General features: G+C 38.8%; 1 protein-coding gene across 1 annotated transcript in view; it reads right to left on the bottom strand.

The window, feature by feature from the left end:
- The window catches only part of LOC126378382 (plasma kallikrein), a 70,486-nt gene extending 51,590 nt beyond the window's left edge, over positions 1-18,896 (bottom strand). The window contains exon 1 of the mRNA XM_050026693.1: positions 18,197-18,896. Coding sequence (XP_049882650.1) covers positions 18,197-18,896 — 700 coding nt within the window. The remainder of the gene's footprint in view (positions 1-18,196) is intronic.
- Between the last annotated feature and the right edge of the window lie 7,254 nt (positions 18,897-26,150).

A 26,150-nucleotide genomic window follows, 5' to 3' on the forward strand; every position in this document is an offset into this window, starting at 1 on the left:
AGAGAGGAAGAATATTTGAAAAAATTATCAAAAATCTAAAGAGATTTATTGCAATTGTATAGTACAAAAAAAGATGTCATAGTTACTTACATCATAAAAATAAAAAATACAGTTCTTAGGTACAATGTTACCTAATCGGGCGTGCAACATTACATACTTATATACAATATTAAATTTAATTTATAGTCAATCGAACGTGCAAATTAATCGACCCTAATGGGTCGATAGCGATAAGCGCTGAATGAGAGAACCTATTGCTGGGTAAAACGTTCTGCTTTCCAGCTTATCTGTATTCCCGAAAGGGATGCCAAAAGTGTTATAATATATACACTCACTCCTCGCCAGCTATTTTTAAGTCCCACGTAATACGGGACGAGTCTATGACCATAAACCGGACCCAAATCCTGAAAACCACGCGATATCATTTATCTATGATCCAAACATGAATTCAAATCATAATATACAGGGTGTTAGTGACATCGTAACGAAAACTTTGAGAGGTGATTGAGGCCATGATTCTGAGACGATATCAAGTGGAATTTTCCGTCGCAAAAGTATGGAATTGAAAATAATTAAAAAAACACAAAAAAATTCAGGAATATTCAGACTGAAAATTCCACTTGATATCAACTCAGAATCATGGTCTGAACCATCCCCCTCAGTATTCGTTACCTACTTGTATGGCTACCGTATGTACTTGTGTGGGGTGTAAGTGACATCGTAACGAACACTGAGGGGGATGATTCAGCTGATTATTCTGAGTTAATATGAAGTGGAATTTTTCATCGCAAAAGTATAGAATTGATAATAATTTAAAATAAAATAAAAAAAATCATGAATTTTGCGACGAAAAATTCCACTTAATATTAACTCAGAATCATGGTCTGAATCATCCCCCTGAGTAATCGTTACGATGTCACTAACACCCTGTATACTTTTTTTTTTACTTTTTTTGGAGAAGCTCGGTGGCGCAGCGGTAAACGCGCTCGGTCTGCGATTGTTGAAGTTAAGCAACTTTCGCAAAAGACGGTCATGGGTGACCACAAAAAAAAGTTTTCATCTCGAGCTCCTCCGTGCTTCGGAAGGCACGTTAAGCCGTTGGTCCCGGCTACATTAGCAGTCGTTAGTAACCACCCATCCTATGACCGGCCTTTGCGAAAGTTTCTTAACTTCAACAATCCCAGACCGAGCGCGTTTACCGCTGCGCCACCGAGCTCCTCGCGAAATTATTCATCACAATTTCCAAAAACCAACATGAACCAAAACGAAATCAGTAAAGCTACTCTCCCACACTTTACAAAAAAAATAATATTGAACCAAAAAAGTGCGTTTAAAAAAAAAGACAATGGTTAATAATGTCTATAGCACGTGGGAACGGGCAGAGATGGGTGAAAATTTTAGTTTCACTGATGGTAAAGCAAAAAACAGATAGCTGATGGGAACCTTCTATTGTTCAGAAGAAAGTGTTGTTTACTGTTGCTAGCAACACAAGTTTAAAAATTATAGAATATTTTTATATGGCAATATTATACCGACTCGATGGCAATCACCTCCCGCGAAAATGTAATGTTGTGTTTATAATAATTTCATAATCATCATCAATTTAAGAGCCACGCTCTGGTCGGTGTAGCATTCTCCATTCTTGTCTATCAAAGGTCAATTCTTCCACTTCCTTATAAGACACGACGTTCGCCTTCTCTTTAATCTGTTCCATATAAGCTCTTCTTGGTCTTCCCCTTACTCTCTTTCCTAGTAGCTTCCCTTCTATGATGTTTTTGATAAATTCGTCGTGTCTTCGTGTCCAATCATCTTGCCTCAATAACTCTCAATATTTGCCTATTTTCTCTTACTCCTGCTAGCACTTTCTCATTAGTAACTCTTTCTGTCCAATTTATTCTTTCCATCCTCTTCCAACACCACATTTCGAAGGCCTCGAGTCTCTCTCTGTTTTTCTGTCTCAGTGACTAAGTTTCACATCTATAGAGGGCTATACTCCATACGAAAGTTGATGATGAGATTGATAATCCCACTACTCACACGATAGAAGGAGATTACCATCCTAAAACAATATCGAAATTAATTGGTTTGGACCCGTGCTGGATTTGAACCTGCGACCTTGAGAGTCAAGCGTGTTTCCAACTATGCTCCATCCATTTGTCCGACCAAGTAGTTTAAATGCGCCGAAAATCTACAATAGGTCACGTCAACAACAAATGTGTTCCTTCAACAAAACATTGACTAACCAAAACAAATCAAACACAATGAACCTAAAACATAAAATTTACATACATAAACTATTGGCAGCCCATAGAAAGAGATAGTCTAATACAGCTTACACTAAGTTAGAGAGAGATAAACGATTCGAATTCAGACTATTATTACATCAGAGTTACATCACGGCGATTGCGTAAGGAGTTAGAAAGCTGAATGCATTTCGGTGAATGACAAGGTTGCCTCTAACCTCATTTCATCGCCCCTCTTCGCTTCAGAAAGCATGGTAAGTAGGAAGTGTGCTCGTTGTAGAAAAGTGTGATTTATTAAGTGAAATAGGCATTAGTAAGTGTCGAAATTGGTCAGATTTTTTTTAGCCTTATTTTCATACTCAAAACCTAACGGCATCTCTCCGCTCCCCACCAGTGGCTGAGCTAGATTTACCTCACCCCCTCGATTTACTTTAGTCTTCAATCGTATGGCGTCAGACGTCACACACACAGATGCACGTGTACGATAACGTCAATGTGTAGTGTCTGTGTAAAACGAGGTATTCTGAATGAAGTGTCCGTGGTGTGCGGGCAAACGGGAAGATCTTACAGCACAAATAAAATAAAAAATCGTTAATTTCTTGTTTGTCACAAAAAGGGGCGGTACCAACAGCCTCCTGGAACCCATTGTTGATAGGTGGGATAGTCCTATTCTGGGTTTTTGGGTGAAGATGCATGTGTGCTCAAGATATGTTACGAAGAGGATGCTGTTGTAAATAATAGCAAATTGGCAGTTCCTATGTATGTGTAATGTGTGTATAGGATAGGTACTAACATAGTTTAAGTTCACATTGTTACTAACAAATATGGATTTAAATCTGAAATAAAAATAATTCATTCATTCATTCAAAAACAGTCTTTACGATTACAAACTAATTTACAGTTGGTAAACAAATAGTCACCTATTTCGATGCATGGAAACAATAGTCTTTCAACGGACTTGACCAGGTTTTTTATTAAGTATATCTATCTATTATCTTTCTTGTTGAGGTCAGCTCAGCGGTGAAGGAAAACATCGTGAGGAAACCCACATTGCCGAGAAATGCATTTTTGGAGCTAACCTAACCTGTATTGGGCTGGTTTACCCTGCGCGGGTTGGAAGGTCAGACAGGCAGTCTGAAAAACCGGACCTGTCAAATCTTCAGGTTAGGTAACCGAACGCTGTTAAAAACGAGATATTGCTAGGGAGATGGTAATCTTTCTTATTGAAGTCAATCTAAAATTAACATAAACATCTACAGTGAACAGAACGAAATACATTTTTTTTCATGACTTACTGTTTTGCATTAACTACTTGGCCGGACAAATAGGGAGCGTTGAGGGCTCTCACCCAGCCTGAGGGTGCCCAGTTGAGCGCGAACCTCGGCTCAGGGCGTCGTCCGTAATTTCGTGTTTTTACGTTTAGTAAAAAGTTACTGATTTGACTAGTTGGAAACATCTTTTTCCTTGCAGACGACGCCCTGAGCCGAAGTTCGCGCCCAACTGGGCACCCTCAGGCCTGTTGTCTTAAACTTTGTACCGGGTGAGAGCCTTCAGCGCTCCCCATTTGCCCGGCCAAGTAGTTTATGCCATCTAGTATTAGGAGTATTTATTATTTTATACTAGATGTTGCACTGTCCCGTACCAAATTGTAATAATGTTTCCTATCCACTGGTTGCCTGGAAGAAATTGCTGCTTAGCAATAAGGCCGCCAGCTTGTACTGTATCTATCATCATCTGTGTTAATTTGTTTTGTATGTTGTGTGCAATAAAGTATATTTGATTTGATTTGATCTGCGGCAAATCTACTATAAGTCACGTCAAAAAAAAAGCTAGTTGGAAAGTAGCCTGTTTGAACCCTAAAAACATTGTCATAAAACCGCTCCACTTTCACTTTCAAGGATGTATCGACGGCTAAAAATACTTCGACGAAGCCTTCAACCGATGACGTCACTCACATGTTGTTTCTGGGCCGGTGAGACTTTACTTGCCAAAACAAAAATATTTCACTTTCTAGTGCGTTGCGTAAAACTTGGCGCATCGATGCAAAGATATTAACTTACTGCATAAAATTGCTTCTTTGCTAGATTAGAACACAAGTAGGGTTGTCAGATTATGGCGCCGAACGAAGTAAATACTCCTTTGGCAAAAACTCTATGGTCCAGTCCTTTAAAAAGAAATATTATGGCGGACATTTTTAAGAAGAAAGAAGAGGGGTTGACAGTTGGCGATCGGGAGCGAAAAGGATCGGGCTTTTGGCGGGAACGGGAACGGGACAGTTGCTTTCTTCATAGAATAATCTAAATAATTAATACAAAGTGGTGTTTTGTAGTTAATTATCGCATTTAGTTAGTCGGGAAACATTCGAAATAGTGTTATTATATCGGAATATTTAATAAACAAAGTGTACCTATCTATTTTCGCTTCGTGCCGACAAGCCGCTTTATAACTCGAAAGTTTATGCGGACTTTTGAGTTAATTCGTTTGGGGTTCGGAGTAGGAGTCTGCTCTGAATGTGGGGGCTTAGGTTTCAATATTCATCGTCATCACCTTTCATCATTTCATTAATCATCATCAAGAAAAACAATACATAAGACATGGCTGTATGGGCATAGTTCCCTTTGCCTTGCCCTTCGGGGAAAACCAAAACAAAAAAAAGCGAAAAGGATCGGTCATGGTTGAATTACTTGAGTGTCCCCATAGGAAATCGAATCAGGACCTTCAGATCGTCAGGTCGCTCTAACCACTAGACTACAGAGGCTGATAATAACGATCAACATAGTATATGGGTAGTGTTATTATGTGATTTGGGTTTCCTAGGTCAAAGATAAATTATGAAATTCCAATTACTAAATAAAGACTGATCTAAAGGTGACAAAAACGTTTTATTTATTCTATTTAAATTATTTATGAATTTTAATTTTCAAAAATATAATAATTTTAAGTGTGACATTTTGTCACGTTTTTTTATGACGTCACAGTGTGCTTTTTCATTCAAATTCCATAGTAATTTCATGTTTTGACGTTTAGTAAAAAGTAGGTAACTGATTCGACTAGTTGGGAACTAGCCTATTGGACCGAGGTATTTTTTTTTAACGTGACTTATTGTAGATTTGCCGCAGATGGCATTAACTACTTGGCCGGACAAATGGGGAGCGCTGAAGGCTCTCACCCGGTACAACGTTTAAGACAACAGGCCTGAGGGTGCCCAGTTGGGCGCGAACCTCGGCTCAGGGCGCCGTCTAAGAGGAAAAATATTTGAAAGAATTAATCGACCCTGGTGGGTCGATAGCGATAAGCGCTGATTGAGGGAAATCGTCGACCACGCCGGTGGGGTCGGTATCGGGGTCCTGAAGTGTTTGGTGTCGCGAGCTGATTGGCTGCGTGGTCCGAGGTAAGAAGCATACTAGTTACCAGGTGGGTTAAAAAGGCCATATTGAAGATTCACCTAATTTTGCTTTTTAGGCGCATTGCCTTAATGTAGCCTTTTTAGAACCCCTGGTTATCACCTATAAAAATATCTATAACACATCTATCAATGAGGATATAAACTAGAAGCTCAAATATAGGTGGCAGTACTGTTGAGTGTTCCTAAATTTTGACAGTTTTCCATACTGTACGATCACGAGCATTAATATGTATACACTTTGGTACCATGTCACATTAACTTTTTTGACAAATTGAACTGTAAGTCTCACTAAATGTCAAATATGTTGGTGCGACAGAGTCCTAAAGTGGGTACATTATATTGCTCATGCATGACTGTACAGCTAAAATTCTTGATGAACTGCTATAAAATGTGGAGCAACGTAAGGATAAGTTACGAAAAAGAAAAGTCGTCAGTTGGAAAAAAGGCAATTTTGATTGAAAATGTTTTTCTAAGATTTCTTCTTTCCGATCTTTAGGAAATAAATATTATTAAAACTATGTTTTACAGTTAAACGTTTTTTTTTTTTTTTTTTTTGACGTGACTTATTGTAGATTTGCCGCAGATGGCATTAACTACTTGGCCGGACAAATGGGGAGCGCTGAAGGCTCTCACCCGGTACAACGTTTAAGACAACAGGCCCGAGGGTGCCCAGTTGGGCGCGAACCTCGGCTCAGGGCGTCGTCTGAGAGGAAAAATATTTGAAAGAATTAATCGACCCTAGTGGGTCGATAGCGATAAGCGCTGAATGAGGGAAATCGTCGACCACGCCGGCGGGGTCGGTATCGGGGACCTGAAGTGTTTGGTGTCGCGAGCTGATTGGCTGCCTCTATGGCTAGAGCACAGTTAAACGTCGCGCAAAGGGTTATAGTGTAAAAATATAACCAAAACAATTATGTTTGTTCACTTAAATACTTCGGAGAACTGTCAAAATATAAGAACACTCAACAGTAGCGACACCTGATGGGAGAATTAGATAGTTTATATCCTCATTGATTCCAACTCTTAACCGATTTTTTTAACTAACTGAAATTCTTAGTCTCAAATTATGCATGAAAAAACTAAAAAAAAAGTTTCGGAATTCCTATCCATTAAAGTGGTAAAAGATAATTTAACTTTACACAACAGACAGACAGACATGCAATATTATTTCACTATATAAAGTTTAGTACGCTACAGAGCGAGGAACCGAAACATGCTACCTCTCTACTAGACGCGACTTTATTAATATATCCCTTATAACTTGTATGCCATGTAGATGAAAGCTCCCCCCTCAGCGCTCTGCTATTTGTCCGGCCAAGTAGTTCACGTCAAAAAAATATAGACCACACGTATTATCAACATGCCGATAAAGTTTTTTTTTGTAGGTAATTTAATAACAGAATGTGTGTTAATTACACTTTCACTAATCCCAATAGCGCATAGAGCAGCGTGGTGGAGTATGCTTCATACCCTCATCGGTTGATTGAGGGAAGACCTTTGCTTAGCAGTGGAGCGTATAAAGACTATATAAATAATTAATATGTTTATATACAGACTAGAATTTGCGTGGTTCCGTATTTGTTCGAAACTGCTTCACCTGACACTTTGTATGGCGGCCATATTAGATTTTCCGCCATTTTGTTGCACATATACAAAAGTAAGTAAAGCAAAATGTAAATTTTTCATAAAAATACAAAAAATATTGGTATTACAATAAAAAACCAATTTCTTGGTTTGTCTGTGGGAAGATAAGAACACGCCCATTTCCCGTTGGGGTAGGCAGCGACTACGGATTTCCATTTACTACGACCCTGACACACCACCTTCGGCTCTTCCACCCTCATCAAAGACTTCATGCACGTTCGCCGGTTTAGAGTACTGTTGGCCTGACCTTCTTTAAAATATCCTGGATCTGATCGCTTTATGAACGCCTTGGTCTTCCTCTTCCAACCCAACCACCTACACTGGTCATAGCAATACACAATTTATTTATTCGTAGACAATAGGTAATCTATAAATAAATATATATAAATAGGTTGTTTTCATTAAAATTTATGAATTAAATGAAATATATTGGTGTGCAATAAAGTGTTTTTATTATTATTTTCTTGTAAGATTAGTATTATCTCAGCTTAATGCTGGTATATGTATGATTTTTACGGGCTGGCGCCAAGTAAATAACATAGGAATTAAGGATTTGCAACTGTTATCGATGTGTGGCATTCATCTGTTTGGAGGAACTTTCTAACTATCCGGCAGGTGTTCAGAATTGAGGCTTTCTGTAAGTTTATGTATGTATTTCTATTCAGATCTAATAATTTCAAGCTATGGTGCAAATGTTTATGAATAATACCTGTGGTGGACACAACTATTGGAACTATATATACTTTACCTTGTTTCCATATTCTTGTTATTTCTGTTATTATTATTATTATGATTATTATTATATTTATTGTGGATCATAGGTACCGTACAGGCGTTCATGTCAATTATAAGTTAATTCATCCAGCTATATCCCGCCATACAGGCATACAATATTAGGTCTTATAAATCTAAAGTCATGCCACCTCTAACACTTGTCGGGGTAATATTTTAGCTGTGCTCTGTGGTTTATGCTTTATGAACACGTGAATCGTATTTCACTTTACGTTCGCACGTATTTTCCTGAATTTGTTAAACGATAAATTACGTAAAAACGATAATTACGTAACGTTATTAACGGTTATACAATTGAACTTCCTAGAAAAAGTGTGTGTGTTCAGTGGAGCTGGGACAAGAGGGGAAAATGTATGTATAGGTGTCAAGATTATAAAAAAATAGGCATTTCATGTCTTTTTAGGAAAAAAAACCTATACCTCTCAACCGGCGTGCGTGTATGAAACGATTGATGAATGTGAAGGAAGCAAGAGAAGTATGTCAGGATCGAAGCAAATGGAATCCCATAGACTCTCCTTACCCCGGTGGGAAATAGACGTGAGTTTATGTATGTATGTAATTTCCTAAACCTAAGCCTCCTTGGTCCAGTGGTAAGAGCGTTCGGCTCACGATCCGGAGGTTCCGGGTTCAAATCCCGGTGGGGACATGTCCGAAAATCACTTTGTGATCCCTAGTTTGGTTAGGACATTACTGGCTGATCACCTGATTGTCCGAAAGTAAGTATGAACGAAACAAACAACACAACATAACACAGCATCATGCGTATATCCCTTAAGGAGTAGGCAGAGGTCTATAGTATACAGGGTGTTAGTGAAATCGTAACGAAAACTTTGAGGGATGATTCAAATCATGATTCTAAGCTGATATCAAGTGAAATTTTCCGTCGGAAATGAAAATAATTAAAAAAAAAACACTAAAACTTTCATGAATTTTCCGACAAGAAATTCCACTTGATATCAACTAAGAATCATGGTCGGAATCATCCCCCTCAGTATTCGTTACGGTGTCACTAACACCCATATCTACTTGTATGGCTATCTGTACGTACTTGTTTGGGGAGTAAGTGACATCGTAACGAATGCGACGGAAAATTCCACATGATATTAACTCAGAATCATAGTCTGAATCATCCCCCTCAGTATTCGTTACCATGTCACTAACACCTTGTATACCCTCGCTCCTCGCCAGCTATGTTCTCTCTTTATTTAAGAGCTGCGCTCTTGTCGGTGGTGTAATCGCCTTCATTACTCCATAGATAGGGCGTGTAGAACGGTGGTTGCCCCAATCGCCTTCCGTTCCGCAGCACACCGACCAATTTCTCAATCGGTGATGTTCTAGCTAGAGCCCTACCAGAATCCATTTCCTCGGCCTCCAACCAGTACTGATACCGCTGCTGCCCGGCATCAGGGGTGCGCTTTTGAGGTAGCGGCGCCTACTCGCTACGTCACAAGATCGTCATAGACCCTAAGTAGCATTTTATAGGTTAGCCCGTCCCAGTGAGCTACCCACTACGTTCTGCTAATCCTGTCGCTGTTTGGTTGGGGACTGCTTATTTTTATATTCACAGCTAACCATCATATCTGATGGCCGTCCCACTATCCGCCACCTGTGGACCCCGTAGATGGCCTACAGCTATGTTCAAGTCCCATAAAATAGGGGGCGAGCCTATTGCCATTAACCGGGCACAAATTCTGGAAACCACGTGATATCAATTATCTAAACATGAATTCAAATCAAACTCAATAAAGTCGAAATCAGTGGTCTAGAACCCGAGCTAAGATTCAAACCCGTGACTACATATGTATAAAGTCACGCCCTTTATCCCTTGCGGGGTGGAAAGGTATCAAGTTATCATAACATAACATAACAAATACTTTATTGCACAAACAGGAAAAAACAAAATACAAAACAAAAGAGAAATAGAATTAGTACAATAGGCGGCCTTATTGCTAAGTAGCAATCTCTTCCAGGCAACCTTTAAGTATAGGAGATATTGAATATTATGTAATATAGCGGGATAGTGCAGCATGGGAATACTTGTACGTATAAAAATAAATACACTTTCGACTATTTAAACTACTAAGTACATATACTATTAATTTTAGTTAATTATCTACAATTGACAAATTCGAACTCAAAAATTGAAACACGGTACCCTAAAAAAAGAAAAAGTTCGAATCAATTTTTCGACTACACGTAAAATTCAAAAGAAATGTTCAAACAAAACTAGTCTTCATTTCAGCTTCAAATAGGACTCAATATCCATTGTTTTGTTGGAACTCTCATTTTTATCGCGTGACAATATGCGTCGTGCATACAAAATTAAATGCTATTCAGATGACAATAGGGGGTACAATTAATTGAACCACTGATTGGCAGTGGAAGTAGTAGAAATTGTAGTTTATACGATTGTCGATGACATCCTCATTACATAAATACACGCTGTTAATACCTATTGGGGTAGGTTGACTCACAAACAAAAGGCAAAAGTCAAAAGACAAAAGGCAAAAGTTATGTAAATAAGCTTACCATAGGCTTTACGCAAGGTTATTATAAGGTTAGTGATTATTTAGAAGATATGAATGCATGGGATTAACTGTCTGGGAACTGATATTAGGCAGTCAAATTACTGAATTGTATAACAATATTTTATAGTTTTTAAATCAAAAAACGTCTAGGACGCTGTTTTTTCTTGCAGCTTCCTTCCCCGGCTGTGAGAAGCTGCAGTTTTAGACGGATGAGACGTTCATTATGTAAAAAATGACGATGCAAAGTGTAACTATGTTAGCTACTGAATATAGATATTTTAAATTTGAATAAAATAATCCGTGCTTGAAGGCACGTTGGTAAGCGGTTACTACTTACTGATGTAAGTAAGTAGTCGTTACATGAGCCATGTCACGGGTTGTGAGGTGGATTACCAACCTCATCAACCCTGGTGTCAGGGTTACTATTGAGCCGCCAAAGGCCCCTGACATGTCATGTAACGACTCCGTACTTACATCAGTAAGTAGTAACCGGGACCACCGGTTTAACGTGCCTTCCGAAGCAAAGAAATAAAAATAATGATTGTAATTAAAAATTAACGATTTAATATATTTCCTTAACAGCCTTCGTGGTCTAGTGGTAAGAGCGTTAGGCTCACGATCTGGAGGTCCGGGTTCGATTCCCGATGGGGACATTGTCGAAATCACTTTGTGAGACTGTCCTTTGTTTGGTAAGGACTTTTCAGGCTTGAATCACCTAATTGTCCGAAGTAAGTTGATTCCGTGCTTCGGAGGGCACGTTAAGCCGTTGGTCCCGGCTATTAGCCGTAAAAACACCTAACCCAACCCGCAGTGGAGCAGCGTAGTGGAGTATGCTCCATACCCTCTCCGGTTGATTGAGAGGAGGCCCGTGCCCAGCAGTGGGACGTATACAGGCTATTTATGTTATGTTATGTTATATTTCCTTATTCACACGATTCGCAATCTCACCTTAACATAATAATTTCCTTACCTTGTTAGACTGTTTAATTAATTGTACTCAACGAAAGTCTAGTTAGAACAGAACTTCCCATAAAACAACTAAAGAATCGTACATAGATATAAAAATGTTTTATGCGAATTGGAAAGGTTCGCTTGTAAACCAATTGTATGGTAATTCAGTTATGCTGGTTGTGCAATTGTTTTTGTTTTTTGTTAAACAATCAACATAAAATAAAAGTGGTTTTTGATAAGACACCTATTGTGTAGCTGAAAGCTCATCGTGATTTTACCGAATTGAATTAGAATTTTCAAGTTCGTATTGAGGTAATTGTAATCATTTTTACAGAACAGATAAAGTCGTTTTCGGATTTTACATAGCACAAGCTAATTAAGCACACACAATAGCCTAGTTTTCAACTAGTCAAATCAGTCAATCACTTTTTAGATAGATACACTAACCCGTTTTTAGACTCGGTGGTGTAATGGTTAACACGCTCGTCCCAGTTTCACAAGAGCTGGGGGTTCAAGTCCCGTCCTAGTCAATTTTTTTTAGATTTACTTCTTGTGAGGTCGATTTTTTTGAACTACCGCAGTTGACAAGCGCACATGCCGGAATTTTTAAGATAACAAAATATATATTCCACCTTATCTGTTATGTCATTTCAAGTAAAATGTTGCCAAGACCAGATCATATCGATCGCACTGTCAAAAATTTGTCAGATGTCATGTAGAGAAAATTTCTAACTCTACACGGGCTAAGTATACAAACCAGTTTACAAACTCTATACTGCCTATTTTTAACCCCCGACGCAAAAACGACGGGGTGTTATAACTTTGATGTGTCTGTGTAAATGTGTATGTCTGTTTGTGGCATCGTAGCTCCCAAACGGATGATCCGATTTTAATACGGCTTTTTTTTGTTTGAAAGGTATATCAGTCGAGAGTGTTCTTAGCTATGTTTGGTGGAAATCGGTTCAGGTCTTCAAGGTCATCAGGTCGTTTGTTAAGTGTGATAGGAATGTTACACGCTCAGTTTGCTTACAAGCATATGTGTGATAAGTTATTTTTGCTTTTTTATAGTTTAGCATTTTTAACCTTTTGTCAAAATAATTGAGTAAGTACTTTTTTTTGGTCGGGGGTTTATATATATATATTTTTTTCCATCGTGTCGCTACTGTTGAGTGTTTTTAAATTTTGACAGTACAATTCATCCTTCAGACGGGATACACTCCACGTTTCTCCACATTTTACAGTAATTCATCACGAATTTTAGCTGGACAGTATGGAGAACTATCAAAATTGAGGAATACTCAACAGTTCTGCCTAAACAAAGAAGGAAATAGAAAACGAATTTATGTACATACTACTTAATTACGTACCATTGATATTTTACACGTCACCAGTAAAGGAAACATGGCGCTTCCAGTAAAATTAACTCCACGTCAACAATGGAACTTTTACCGATTGTGTGATAATTGTGCGCTCAAAAACGACTCTTGCGCATGTCGAATGACGGCCATGAATGCTTGGGGCTTTTAGTGCAGTTAAATCAATTTACGTTCGTTTTTCAATCAATCTATTTTTGTGGCGAGGTTTTTGATGCAGCTTCTTTTCCCCGGCTATACAGGTTGTGAGAAGCTGCGGTAGTTTAGTGCGGATTGGTGGTATAGCCACAACACACGGATGAAATGCCTGCCGACGTCAAGTTGTCCGTAGCGTCTGCGCACACTCACCGAAGTGTACGCAGGAACACCGACAGACAAGCTACCATTCCTCTGCTTTTTTTTTTGACGTGACTTATTGTAGATTTGCCGTAGAGGGTATTCACTACTTGGCCGGACAAATGGGGAGCGCTGAGGGCTCTCACCTGGTACAAAATTTAAGACAACAGGCCTGAGGGTGCCCAGTTGGACGCCAACCTCGGCTTAGGGCGTCGTCTGAAGGAACCATATTTGAAAGAATTAATCAACCCTAGCGGGTCGACAGCGGTGAGCGCTGAATGAGGAAAATTAACTATATAAAATAAGTAAAAAATATATACTTAATAACTTCTCATTGTTCTTGTAATGATGACACCAAAGTATCAAGTTTTTGTGAATTGATAACTTACATGTCAAGGATGTCGCGTGTAATTATCGTGGTAAAGGTGATAATGCCATAACAACTTTATCTCCTATCTATTTTTTTTCCGTTTTCCTTTTCAATTCAATTCAATTCAATTCAAATTATTTATTTTCAGACACAGGTCCATAGATGTTTTCGGCGGATTAGTAAATTACAGTTAAGTCAAATCAAATCATCATCATCATCAGCCCATTAACGTCCTCACTGCTGGGGCACGGGCCCTCCCTATGGATGGATAGGGAGATCGGGCCTTAAACCACCACGCGGGCCCAGTGCGGATTGATGGTTATTGACGACTGCTAATCCAGCCGGGACCAACGGCTTAACGTGCCTTCCGAAGCACCGAGGAGCTCGAGATGAAAACTTTTATTTTTTTTGTGGTCGCCCATCCTATAACCGGCCTTTGCGAAAGTTGCTTAACTTCAACAATCGCAGACCGAGCGCGTTTACCGCTGCGCCACCAAGCTCCTCCAAAAAATCAAATCAAATATACTTTATTGCACAGAACTAAATTTCAACAATCGGGCATAACACGTGAATACAGTAAAACTTGGACGGCCTTATTGCTCTAGAGCAATTTTTTCCAGGCAACTACTATCAGGCCTACTACTTGCAACAGTGTCGAAATATTGGGAGTCTCATGTCCCTGCTTTAAACGCGGTAAGAACCCGTCATTATGTGTTTTAACTACTACCAGAAAGCAAACATTACCTAAGTACTTACTTACCTATTAATTTGAAATAAAATTAGGAGATTTAGGGGATCAATTTTACTAATTTTGCATACTCTTCGAACCAGAGAGCGTAATGTGCAAAAAAAAGCTATTCGCGTGAGTAAAGTCACGAGCAAACACTAGTAGACTCATACATATTAGTTTCAACCACAATACACTTTCATACGAACCTTTCCTTATTCCGGATTGCGTAACTGCTTACCCTGTTAGAAGTAAAGCGTGATATATGTTACGACATAACGTTATCTATACCTATGTTAGTGACGTAAGCCGCAAAATTATTTGGCCGTTTTAAATAACACCTTTTCTTTTTTTTACCGACTTCAAAAAGGAGATTATTATTTTTTTATTTTTATTGACGTGACTTATTGTAGATTTGCCGCAGATTGCATTAACTACTTGGCCGGAGATTAACTACTTGGCCGGAAGTAGATTACCGCGTATAGTATTAACTATTTGGCCGGAACCATTTTTGCAACTATGCTGTTCAGTCGGTTATCTTCCCGGGCGTGTCGTAAAAACCGACAGAGGGATTGTGTCCTTTCTAACACGTTCACTGTGTATGAACCACATATGAGGCACTACATTTGAAAGTCATACATGCATGTCCCATACGTGGGGCACATTTTTTCTTGTCATAGTGTGTTTTACATAAATTTAAATGTGTTTATCGAAAAATAACATTGCATGTGAGGGGTTGATATCTAATTTTCAGTTACACAAGGACCGTGTTAACATAAGCATTATCCCTTTTCCACAAGGTCCACTTACCTAACCTGAAGATTTGACAGGTCCGGTGGTTACAGAAGCGACTGCCTGTCTGACCTTCCAATCAAAGGGAAAACCAGCCCATTACAGGTTAGGTCACATATGAAAATGAATTTCTCGGGAATGTGGGTTTCCTCACGATGTTTTCCTTCACCGCTGAGCACGTGATAATCATTTACGATCCAAACATGAATTCGATAACAAATTCGACAGTCATTGGTTTAGGTCTGTGCAGGATTCAAACCTGCGACCTCAGAGTGAGAGGCAAGCGTTCTACCAACTGGGCTACCACGGCTCTAGCTCTGCCTACCCCACTAGTGGGTTTATTCATGTATGTGTGTTACGAAATACCATGTGGACATAACCTTACCTATATGCCAGTTACATAATTCGCGAAATTATTTGACTTTCTTAGAATAGACCCGCTCATAATGGGAATATAAATCTTCTAAATTACTCGCAGACGATGGCGAAATTACTAGACCGATTTGGATGGTAATTTCGCTATTCAACAAGGCATTTCTACAGAATATGGGCAAATTCGTAGGCCGAAACGATTAGTCTTTATGTATATTTTAATGATTATTGACAATTGAAAAAGTTGTCCTTACGTAAGGATGACACATAATCGAAAGCGTTTTCTTTCAGAGAACGTTACTGACTCATGTATGCGAAAGACCACGCTTATTTCCAATAGGGGTAAACAGAGAAAATGAAAATCCACAAAAAAAAATATAAAATTTGATTTTTTATTGAACTTATAGCTGTCTACTCATTATTCTTTTTTTTTCGTTCCGGGTTCGAATCCCGGTAGGAACAATTCAACAAAAATCACTTTGCGATCCCAAGTTTGGTTAGGACATTACAGGTTAATCACCTGATTGTCCAAAAAGTAAGACGATCCGTGCTTCGGAAGGCACGTTAAGCCGTTGGTCCCGGTTATTACTTACTGATGTAAGTACGTAGTCGTTGCATGAGTCATGTCAGGGGTCTATGGCGGCTCAATAATAACCCTGACACCAGGGTTGATGGGGTTGGTAATCCACCTCACAACCTGCACGATAGAAGAATCTACTCATTTATCGTGTGTTAACATCGGCCCACTGACTTTCTTTCATGTAGTCCAAGGTTAGCTGGAAGTCTTGTTACTAGATTAGTACTTAAACACGCTCGTTGAGTTCATATCCATACAATTAGGTTGTATTATTGAGACTCTAAGACCAGGCCGCACTACGAGATTTTCGCCGCGCGGCAGAAAAAAGCAGCGGCATAATGTCGCACTGTAATACTGTACCAAACAGTTTTAAATTGTATTGTGCGCACTTGACGGCAGAGCCGCCGCAGCGGCGCAGTATTACAGTGCGATATATGCCGCTGCTCTTTTCTGCCGCGCGGCGAAAAAACTCGTAAGTAAGTAAGTAAAATCTTTATTTCCTCTACAAATAATAAAACACATGGATACATAAATACATACAAAAATACAATATTTGTAGAGGCTGGAGCCTAAACTAGGATACCCTGTGTTTTAGGACTCCAGGCCTCCACCCCCAAAAAGTCATGGTCAAGAAAAAATAACAAAATATAAAAAATATATATTTTTTTAAATTGTTAGACTAAATCATAAAATATTTCTTAAAAAGAAAATATCAAATCTATAAGTTCTTGTATATGTATGTGCGTGCGTGCGTGTGTGTGTGTGTGTGTGTGTGTCGTAGTGCGCGCTTGGCCTTAAGCAATGGTTCCTAACTTAGGGTAATTACCCCCTCAGGGGTAAAAAGGAGATTCTAGGGGCGTAACACGGGATGGCACGAAATAGTATTATTACTCTTGTTACATTAAAAACAAAAGCCAGAAACCGTCTGAATGTTGAGCATGACATGAGATGCGCGTTGAGTGAAACCGAACCTAATATTGTCATACTTGCGAATTCAAAGCAATTTCAACCTTCACACTAGTTAACTCCGAGATTTATATATTACTTTACTGGTTACCTAAACGTGCATTTTCTTACTTACATAATAAACATAATTATTCGTTTTGTGTGGTTTTAATTATTTTAAATTAGGGGTAAACTCAATTTACATACTTGTTCACAGGGTTAGTGACATTAAAAAGTTTAGGAACCACTGCTCTAAAGGCCTATGAATCGTTTGTTGATAACTGAAAGCCTATCCATAACATAACCAGTAGATAAACTGGTATCAGACACTTACTTAATGCATTTTTCTCTGAATTCATAGCTGTCAATTTGAAGTATTATACTACTGTTATTTTGTATTCATTTTAAATATGACATCAGATAAAAAAGTTATCGTCTCGTCTTCAATTTATCTATATATACTTTATAAATAAATAAATAAAATCTTTATTTCAAGTAACCATATGTGTTAGTAAATGACTTATTTCTAATGTTAGTATAAAATAAAAATAACACACAATATCAAAAGCTTATAATACATTTGGGCGCGTGCAGCCCACTGCAGCGACGCAAATAAGGGCTCTCATCCCCAATCGAACAGAGAACAAGGTTGGGGCTGCCCCGTACGCGGCGCACCAAAGATGCTCCCCGCTTGCGCAGTGTGTGTATTACTTCAATAATATTCATTGTTTTAGGTTTACGCGGTTATTATCATAATTAAAACACATAATAACGGGTTCTTACCGCGTTTAGATCAGGGATATCATGGCACATGGCATGGCAGGGGTTGACCATGGCACTTGCAACAGTGTCGAAATATCGGGAGTCTCATATCCCTGATTTAAACGCAGTAAGAACCCGTTATTATGTGTTTTAATTATTCATTAATATTTATTCTTTGTGTAAAAGTTGATAAGTTACATATGAGTTGTACGTCATACACCTTTGCGGGCACGACAAAATAGAAGTTTAAATAAGAGTAGGAATCTTTTCAGACTTTAACATCAGTATCATTTTAATCACTAGAGTTCTAGTAACATTTATTTATCGTTTTTTAATATGTTTATTTGAACAATAGACAACATAAAAAAAACAACTTACCTCTCTCAGCGAAAGCGTCTCCGTTCCCGGATCCTATATCCTGAAGGCTATGTTCATCCGTCCCAATGTCGTTAATGCCAAAATTCTGTTCACGGAACACCACATTATCTATACCACCTGGTCCTGCGTGGGAATTAGTCTGCACTAACGAATTAACACTATCTGACGCGTATGGAAAGACTACACGAGGACTTCTCGCCTTCCAACCGGTGTTTTGCCCATAAAAACTGTTCCGTGACGGCGCAAAAGGCACCTGTGGTATGTAAGGGTCGAAGCCAAACCCTGGAGCGTAAGGACGACCGAACCTTCCCTGATAATAAGCAGGATAGGCCTGATAAGCCGGCCTAAATCTCGGTAGAGGCTCATAGAATCTTTCGTTCCCAGATGGGGATGCAGCGATGGATTTCTGGTCTTCTGGCGACGTGAACTCGTAATCCTGATTGTCGTCGAACTTAATTTTGGAGTCGTAACTTTTGTCGACAGTCAGGTCGATTTCTCCGCGCCCGAATGGCTGGTGGTTTTCGTCCTCATCCAAAAATAACACTCGCTGTTTTCGGTTCCGTCTGTAAAGGTTTTTGGGAACGAACATGATTTGTTTGTATGGTTTTTGATAGACCAGGCTCACAGCCCGGCTCGGCTCGGCCGCCATCGCTCCTACGATCACCACTAGCAATACTTTCCATCTATTTTCGCGTAACATGTTAGCCGGTCAATGCACTGTTGGTTTCACTTTCATTTTACGTTGCAACTTTAGTTTTAACCGCTTATCGACCCAACGACATTTGGGGATTATTTTGTGTATGTTTAAATTATTATTTTTTGTTGTTTATTTTAGTGTTTATTATCATTGTTTTGGACGCGTGGTTCGCGGGCGGGGGCCAATGGGCGACTGGCGTGCGCGCGCGCACCCGTCCCCACTTTCAGAAGTTATATAAATCTACATATGACGCTCAGGTTTTATGTAACAACGATTACTGTTGCCTAGCAACGCTTGTTTTGGTGTTTTTCGGCGCCATAATTGTTTTGATGGAGTTTTATGTAATTGGTGATAAGTAAGTGGCACAACACGGCATAAGTGACAAGAAGCTTAGAGGCTTTTTAAAGGTTTGACAGGTAATGGAACTTCGAACGTAGCCCGTTTTTGTATAGCAGTGAAGGATTCCAGGCTGCGTTCCTCAAAAACAAAATAGATAGCGCTGTACAGATTTTCAAATCAAATCAAATCAAATCAAACATACTTTATTGCACAGAACTAAATTACAATAATCAGGTAAGGACATGACACATGAATACAGTCTCTCTCTCTCTATTTAAGAGCTGTGCTCTTGTCGGTGGAGTAATCGCCATTCCTCTCTTCTTCCCGCCAAATCCTTCACCTCCCGATACGACACGACCTGCACCTTCACTTTTATTTGCTTCATAAATGTTCTCCTAGGTCTACCCCTTCCTCTCTTCCCTTCAATTTGACCTTCTATAACGTTTGTTATAAATGAATCGTGTCGTATGAATACAGTACAATTTGCATTTTTTTTTCCTTCGTTTAACCTTCTAATTTAATGGATAACACACATAATATATGCATCTTTTATCTTTGTTTTTGGGTATAAATGATGTCCCTTTTAATACGCCCAGGCTCAACTGCATCTTCCACGCGTTATTATTCTAATCAAAATAAAGAAAGCTATATAGGTAGCAAATTAATTCTATACATATATATGTGATCCAAATATCAATCAACAATTATTTTTTTATAATAAATAAATAATAAATCTTTATTTCAAGTATCCATTGACTCATATGTGTTAGTAAACGGCTTATTTCTAATGTTAGTATAAAATAAAAATAACACACAATATCAAAAGCTTATAATAATACATTTAGGCGCGTGCAGTGGGCTGCAGCGACGCAAATAGGGGCTCTCATCCCCAACCGAAAAGAGAGCAAGGTTGCTAATGCTTCTGCCATTACATTGTATTTTGGAATAATTATGTATCCGAGGAGCTCGGTGGCGCAGCGGTAAACGCGCTCGGTCTGCGATTGTTGAAGTTAAGCAACTTTCGCAAAGGCCGGTCATAGGATGGGTGACCACAAAAAAAATGTTTTCATCTCGAGCTCCTCCGTGCTTCGGAAGGCACGTTAAGCCGTTGGTCCCGGCTGCATTAGCAGTCGTTAATAACCACCAATCCGCATTGGGCCCGCGTGGTGGTTTAAGGCCCGATCTCCCTATCCATCCATAGGGAAGGCCCGTGCCCCAGCAGTGGGGACGTTAATGGGCTGGTGATGATGATGTATCCGAGTAATGAGAAAATAGGTAATTATCACGTTGTCACTCCACAGTGCGATAATTTGTGTGTGTGGGACGTTTATGTTTTATAAGTTTATCACCAATCCTGTTCATAACATCAAGCGACGTAACTTTAAGATAAAATGTAAAATAAAAACAAAGTTATCGTACTTTTAAATACCGTCGAGCCTCGTTTACATTTTACATAACCTGTGCCACTTTCCTCAGACGGTGGAGCCGCTTACCGAATAATAGTTGCAAGTTAAACATCGGAAGTAACCATGGCGACCTTTCTTGTGCCACTTTCAATATTGATAGGCCCGAAGCGACAGACAGATTAAAAATAGACAACTAATACCTTCGACTTAAACAGATAGTCGTAACCAGGCAACCAAGCTTGTTCAGAGGGGTTGAAAACGCCACATCAGTTACTTTTTACTAAACGTCAAAAACAGCCTCCGTGGTCTAGTGGTTAGAGCGTTAAGCTCACGATCTGGAGGTCCGGGTTCGATTCCCGATGGGGACATTGTCGAAATCACTTTGTGAGACTGTCCTTTGTTTGGTAAGGACTTTTCAGGCTTGAATCACCTGATTGTCCGAAAAAGTAAGATGATTCCGTGCTTCGGAGGGCACGTTAAGCCGTTGGTCCCGGCTATTAGCCGTAAAAACACCTCCGCCAACCAGCATTGGAGCAGCGTGGTGGAGTATGCTCCATACCCCCTCCGATTGATTGAGGGGAGGCCTGTGCCCAGCAGTGGGACGTGTATAGGCAGTTTATGTAAACGTCCAAACACGAAATTACTATGGAATTTGTATGAAAAAGCACACTGTGTTGTTATACACACCCCCTCCGGTTGATCGAGGGGAGACCTAGCCATAGAAGCAGCTAATGAGCTCGCGACACCAAACACTTCAGAACCTCGATTCCCACCCTGCCGGCGTGGTCATCGATTTCCCTCAATCAGCACTTATCGCTATCGACCCCCTAGGGTCTGAGCGTGCCCAGTTGGGCGCGAACCTCGGCTCAGGGCGTCGTCTGAGAGAAAATTTGAAAGGTCAGACCTTCCAACCCGCGAAGGGAAAACCAGCCCAATAGAGGTTAGGTCACATACCTCCGAAAATACATTCTGCGGGAATGTGGGTTTCCTCACGATGTTTTCCTTCACCGCTGAGCACGTGATAATCATTTATGATCCAAACATGAATTCGAAAACAAATTGTACAATCATTGGTGCCTGTACTGGATTCGAAACTGCGACCTCAAAGTGAGAAGCAAGCGCTCTACCTAAACTAGCTATCTAGCTAATTTATCTTATCTGGCCACGGATGATATTTACTACTTGGCCGGACAAATGGTGAGCGTAATTGCGACTGCTGCCATCTATAAAGTGGATGGAGACTTGTTCTCTACTTTTCCTTGACTTAATAACTCTGCGTTGTAATTCAACTTGCAGTTTCGATGCAACCTTTCACTTCACTACGTAGTTCTAGAAGCGGCTGAGAGATGGCGCTAGGTTCGATTTTTATATAAATTGTAAAATTCAAAAATATTTATGTTTCAAAATTGGCTTACAAAGTTAGCGATTTTTGAACGTCAAAAAATTAAATTACATATTTTTGTCGCCATATACGGTGGGTGTTCGGGTGATAAAGGAAAGACGTCGATGCCCGAGTAAAAAATATTTATTTCTCTCTCTCATAACGAAATACATGCGTTCAAATATTGCTATGCCAACGTAACACATAGATATAAGAGTAAGGCTTGATACACACACTACATATGTAACTAGCTGTAAAACTACTACCACATCGGAATCTGTAACGCTGAGGGAAAGACGTGGCCAGAAAACCTCCCAGCACAGGGCCCTGTAATGTAATGTAGCCTATAAGATCCCACTGCTGGGCAAAGGTGTCCCCTTCCTCTCATCATGAGGTCATGCTCCTCATGGTCAATTCTTTTTGTCCTATCATTATGCGCCTTAAGGTCTGAAATGAAGATATTTAATTATGTTTATACACCTAAATAAATAAACATACATACATTCATAAACTCACGCGTATTTCCCATCGGGGTAAGCCATGGAATTCCATTTGCTACGATCCTGACCTGACACACTTCTCTTGCTTCTCCACATTCATCAATCGTTTCATACACGCACGTCGGTTCAGAGCAGATCTTACTAAACCTTTTCTAAGGACATCTCTGTTTTGGTCTAAATATATTTTTTTATTTTTTTATTACCATATTTCTTTTACAAACTATTCAATAATAATTAAATTAAAATACTATTATTATAATGCCTAATTATTATTAAAATATCTAAGAGACTCAAACCGAATGGTTACATTTTAATTAATTAATAATTAAATTTTATTTTTTTGACAATATAGTTTTTTACTGAAACTCTAAAAAGGTAAAATAAAAGCACGCTTATCTAAATTCAAATAGATAAAATAATATAAAAACAAGTACAAAAATATCCCAGAGTTGGATACGACGTAATATTAATAATGTTGGTAACAATGTTTCGTTACAATAAATGTATAAATTGTATTTATTCCTTTTGTATAAAACTTTTTATAAAATTAAAATAATCAAAACATAAAAAAATAAATACTTAAAAATAATAATAATAAAAAACAGAAAATACCTAATGTATAAATAAATAAAATATAGTACAAAGTAAAACATTAAAACGGACTATTAAACTACACGAAATGCGATATTCCGATCTAAATTAAATTAAAATGAAAAAAAATGAAATGAAAATGAATTCTTGAAAGTTTAAGCACTATATACGAAAATGATATATCAAGAAAAGTTTAAGTTAAGGAAAATTTAGGTTTTAAATAAAATAATTTATTATGCGCAAGAGCTTTTCAGTACAGCTCCCGTTGATGTCTTTTGTACTGAGCGAGATTGTGACTTCAATATCATGCTGAAGTCCATGTTTTTATATAAGAACTGTCACATTTTAGAAGTCTGACGAAACTGCCTTCTTCTCTCGTGTGAGTTGTGAGGTGGATTACCAACCTCATCAACCCTGGTGTCAGGGTTGATACTATTGAGCCGCCAAAGGCCCCTGCCATGTATATATGTCCTCCTTGTCATATCCCACAACGGCCACCTCAGTCTCTTCTCTCATGCGCTCGAATGTGACTGGCAAAGCCAAACTTAAGCCCCTGACATGACTCATGTAACGACTACTTACTTATCTGTAAGTAGTAACAGGGATTAATTGCTTAACGTGCCTTCCGAAGCACATATTATCTTACTTTCGGACAATCAGGTGATCAGGTGACGAAACTGTCCATCGCTTCTTCTTATTTTATTTATTAGCAGAAAATTGAATGTGAAAGCGCATATTTTTCATAATAAATTAATTGTCGAAATATTTCATGTATTTACATAACATAGATTAAATATAGTAGTATCGAAGTAATATTACTAGATTCCTAATTATGCCTAATTTCGTTCTACCTCTAAGAGACAAGTATGATTATATATGTATTAATAACATAACTTAGCATCACACCTGCATCCCCTGCATCTCTCAAGAAGTACGTAGACACATATACACATACATAAACTCACGCCTATTTCTCACCAGGGTAAGCAGAGACTATGGAATTCCATTTGCCCCGATCGTGACATACTTCTCTTGCTTCCTCCACATTCATCAATCCTTTCATACACGCATGCCGGTTCAGAGTAGATCGTACTGAACCTTTTCTAAGGACATCTCCAATATGGTCAATGCACGTCCTTCTAGGTCTTCCTCTGCCAGTCCTACCACCAACCTTCGCTTTATATACTGCTTTATTATTATTATTTATTTATCCAAAAATATACACTGCAATTGTACAAAAAAATATGTTTCAAAAAATATTTACCCTTCATCTGCTCTATACGCAGAGCTATTAACATTTTCCCTATTTATGTAATTATTGCAACAGCCTTCGTAGTCTAGTGGTTAGAGCATTCGGCTCGCGATCTGGAGGTTTCCAAATTCGATTCCTAATGAGAACATATATATTTTTTTAAGTAGCATGGGGAATGCTACACCGACAAGAGCGTAATTGGTGTGATTTTTTTATTTGTAAAATAAGTGACTTCAAAAAAACAGTGACTGTAGGTAGAAACAGTGTCACGTCTACATTATAATATACTCTGTGCCTCGCCGCGCACGCGCGGTGAGAGCGTGGCGCCGGATGACGTCACATGTTTACATTACCGTCGCAGTATGGTAATGCCTTTATAATGCCACATCAATGAGGCTCCAGAAGTAGTGATGGTTTTTTTTTTGATGAAAGCTGTGATAATATGCTGGGTTTAGTACCTAATCATATACTTTTATTGTTAGTCACTACGGTTGTGAATGGCCGCCATGGTTTAGTGGTTAGAGCGTTAGGCTCACGTTCTGGAGGTCCGGGTTAGATTCCCGAGATTGAATTGTCTATCGTATCGTTCTACCGGCCTCTGTGGTCCAGTGGTTGAGCGTTGGGGCACACGATCCAGGCCCCGGGTTCGAATCCCGGTGGGGACATATCACAAAAATCACTTTGTGATCCCTAGTTTAGTTAGGACATTATCACCTGACACCAGGGTTGAGGGTGGTAATCCACCACACAACCCACACAACGACGGTATTAAAGTAATAAAGTAATAAACAATAAGTGTGTAGTGTGAAAGTGTGTGTGGTTTGTGTGTGTGTCGTGTACGGTCACGAGCATTAATAAGTATACACTTTGGTACCATGTCGCATTCACTTTTTTGACAAATTGAACTGTAAGTCTCACTAAATGTGAAATATGTTAGTGCGACAGAGTCCTAAAGTGGGTACATTATATTGCTCATGACTGTAAATGTGTGTATGTGTGCATGTGTGTATGTGTGTGTGAGTGAGTATAGGTAGTTAGTTAATCTTCTCACTTTTTACTTCATAACTTTTTCCATAAATAAATAAATAATTAATAAACAAAATCGTTAGCGCCCTTCCGCTGGGCTACCGACATCCGCGTCTCATATAGTGATGTGCCGTTCCCGGAAATATTTCCGAAGAGGGAAAATTTCCGACAGTAAAAAGACGCAAAAGTTTTATAAAAAAAACTTTATTAAGTACCTAACCTTTACTTTAGAAAACTACTACTACACTACTACTGATACTTACGGATAAACTTTAAAATAACTGATTAGTTTTTATATTACAATTTGTATAATTCCATAGAGATTCCGTGAATTATCTGTGGAAACTGTTTTTAAATAAATCTGTTATAAAACACAACTGATTGTTTCCCAATTAAACTAAAATAAAAATAAAATGAAAAGGAATAATACAACGGCAACGGTGGTTCAGAATGCACGTTAAGCGTCACGATTCAAGGCTAAACTATGTTCGCGGGGGATCGAGGTAAACCTAGCTCAGCCGCTGGTGGGGAGCGGAGAGTTGCCGGTCTATACGTAGTATTATTCCTTATTCTATTCTTTAGGCAGATAAAATCAGAGAAGAAAGAACAATTCGAAAAACAAAGCAGCCAGTGTCCTTATTATATGGGTCAAAATCAAAGAGGTGAACATTATGCTTCTGACAAAGTTTTTCTTAATAAAATAATGTTATATTACAATGATAGTTATTTCAAAATAAAGGTTTTGTGCATAATTACAAGGCA

Source organism: Pectinophora gossypiella, chromosome 26, assembly GCF_024362695.1.
Source record: "Pectinophora gossypiella chromosome 26, ilPecGoss1.1, whole genome shotgun sequence".
NCBI classification, from domain to species: domain Eukaryota; kingdom Metazoa; phylum Arthropoda; class Insecta; order Lepidoptera; family Gelechiidae; genus Pectinophora; species Pectinophora gossypiella.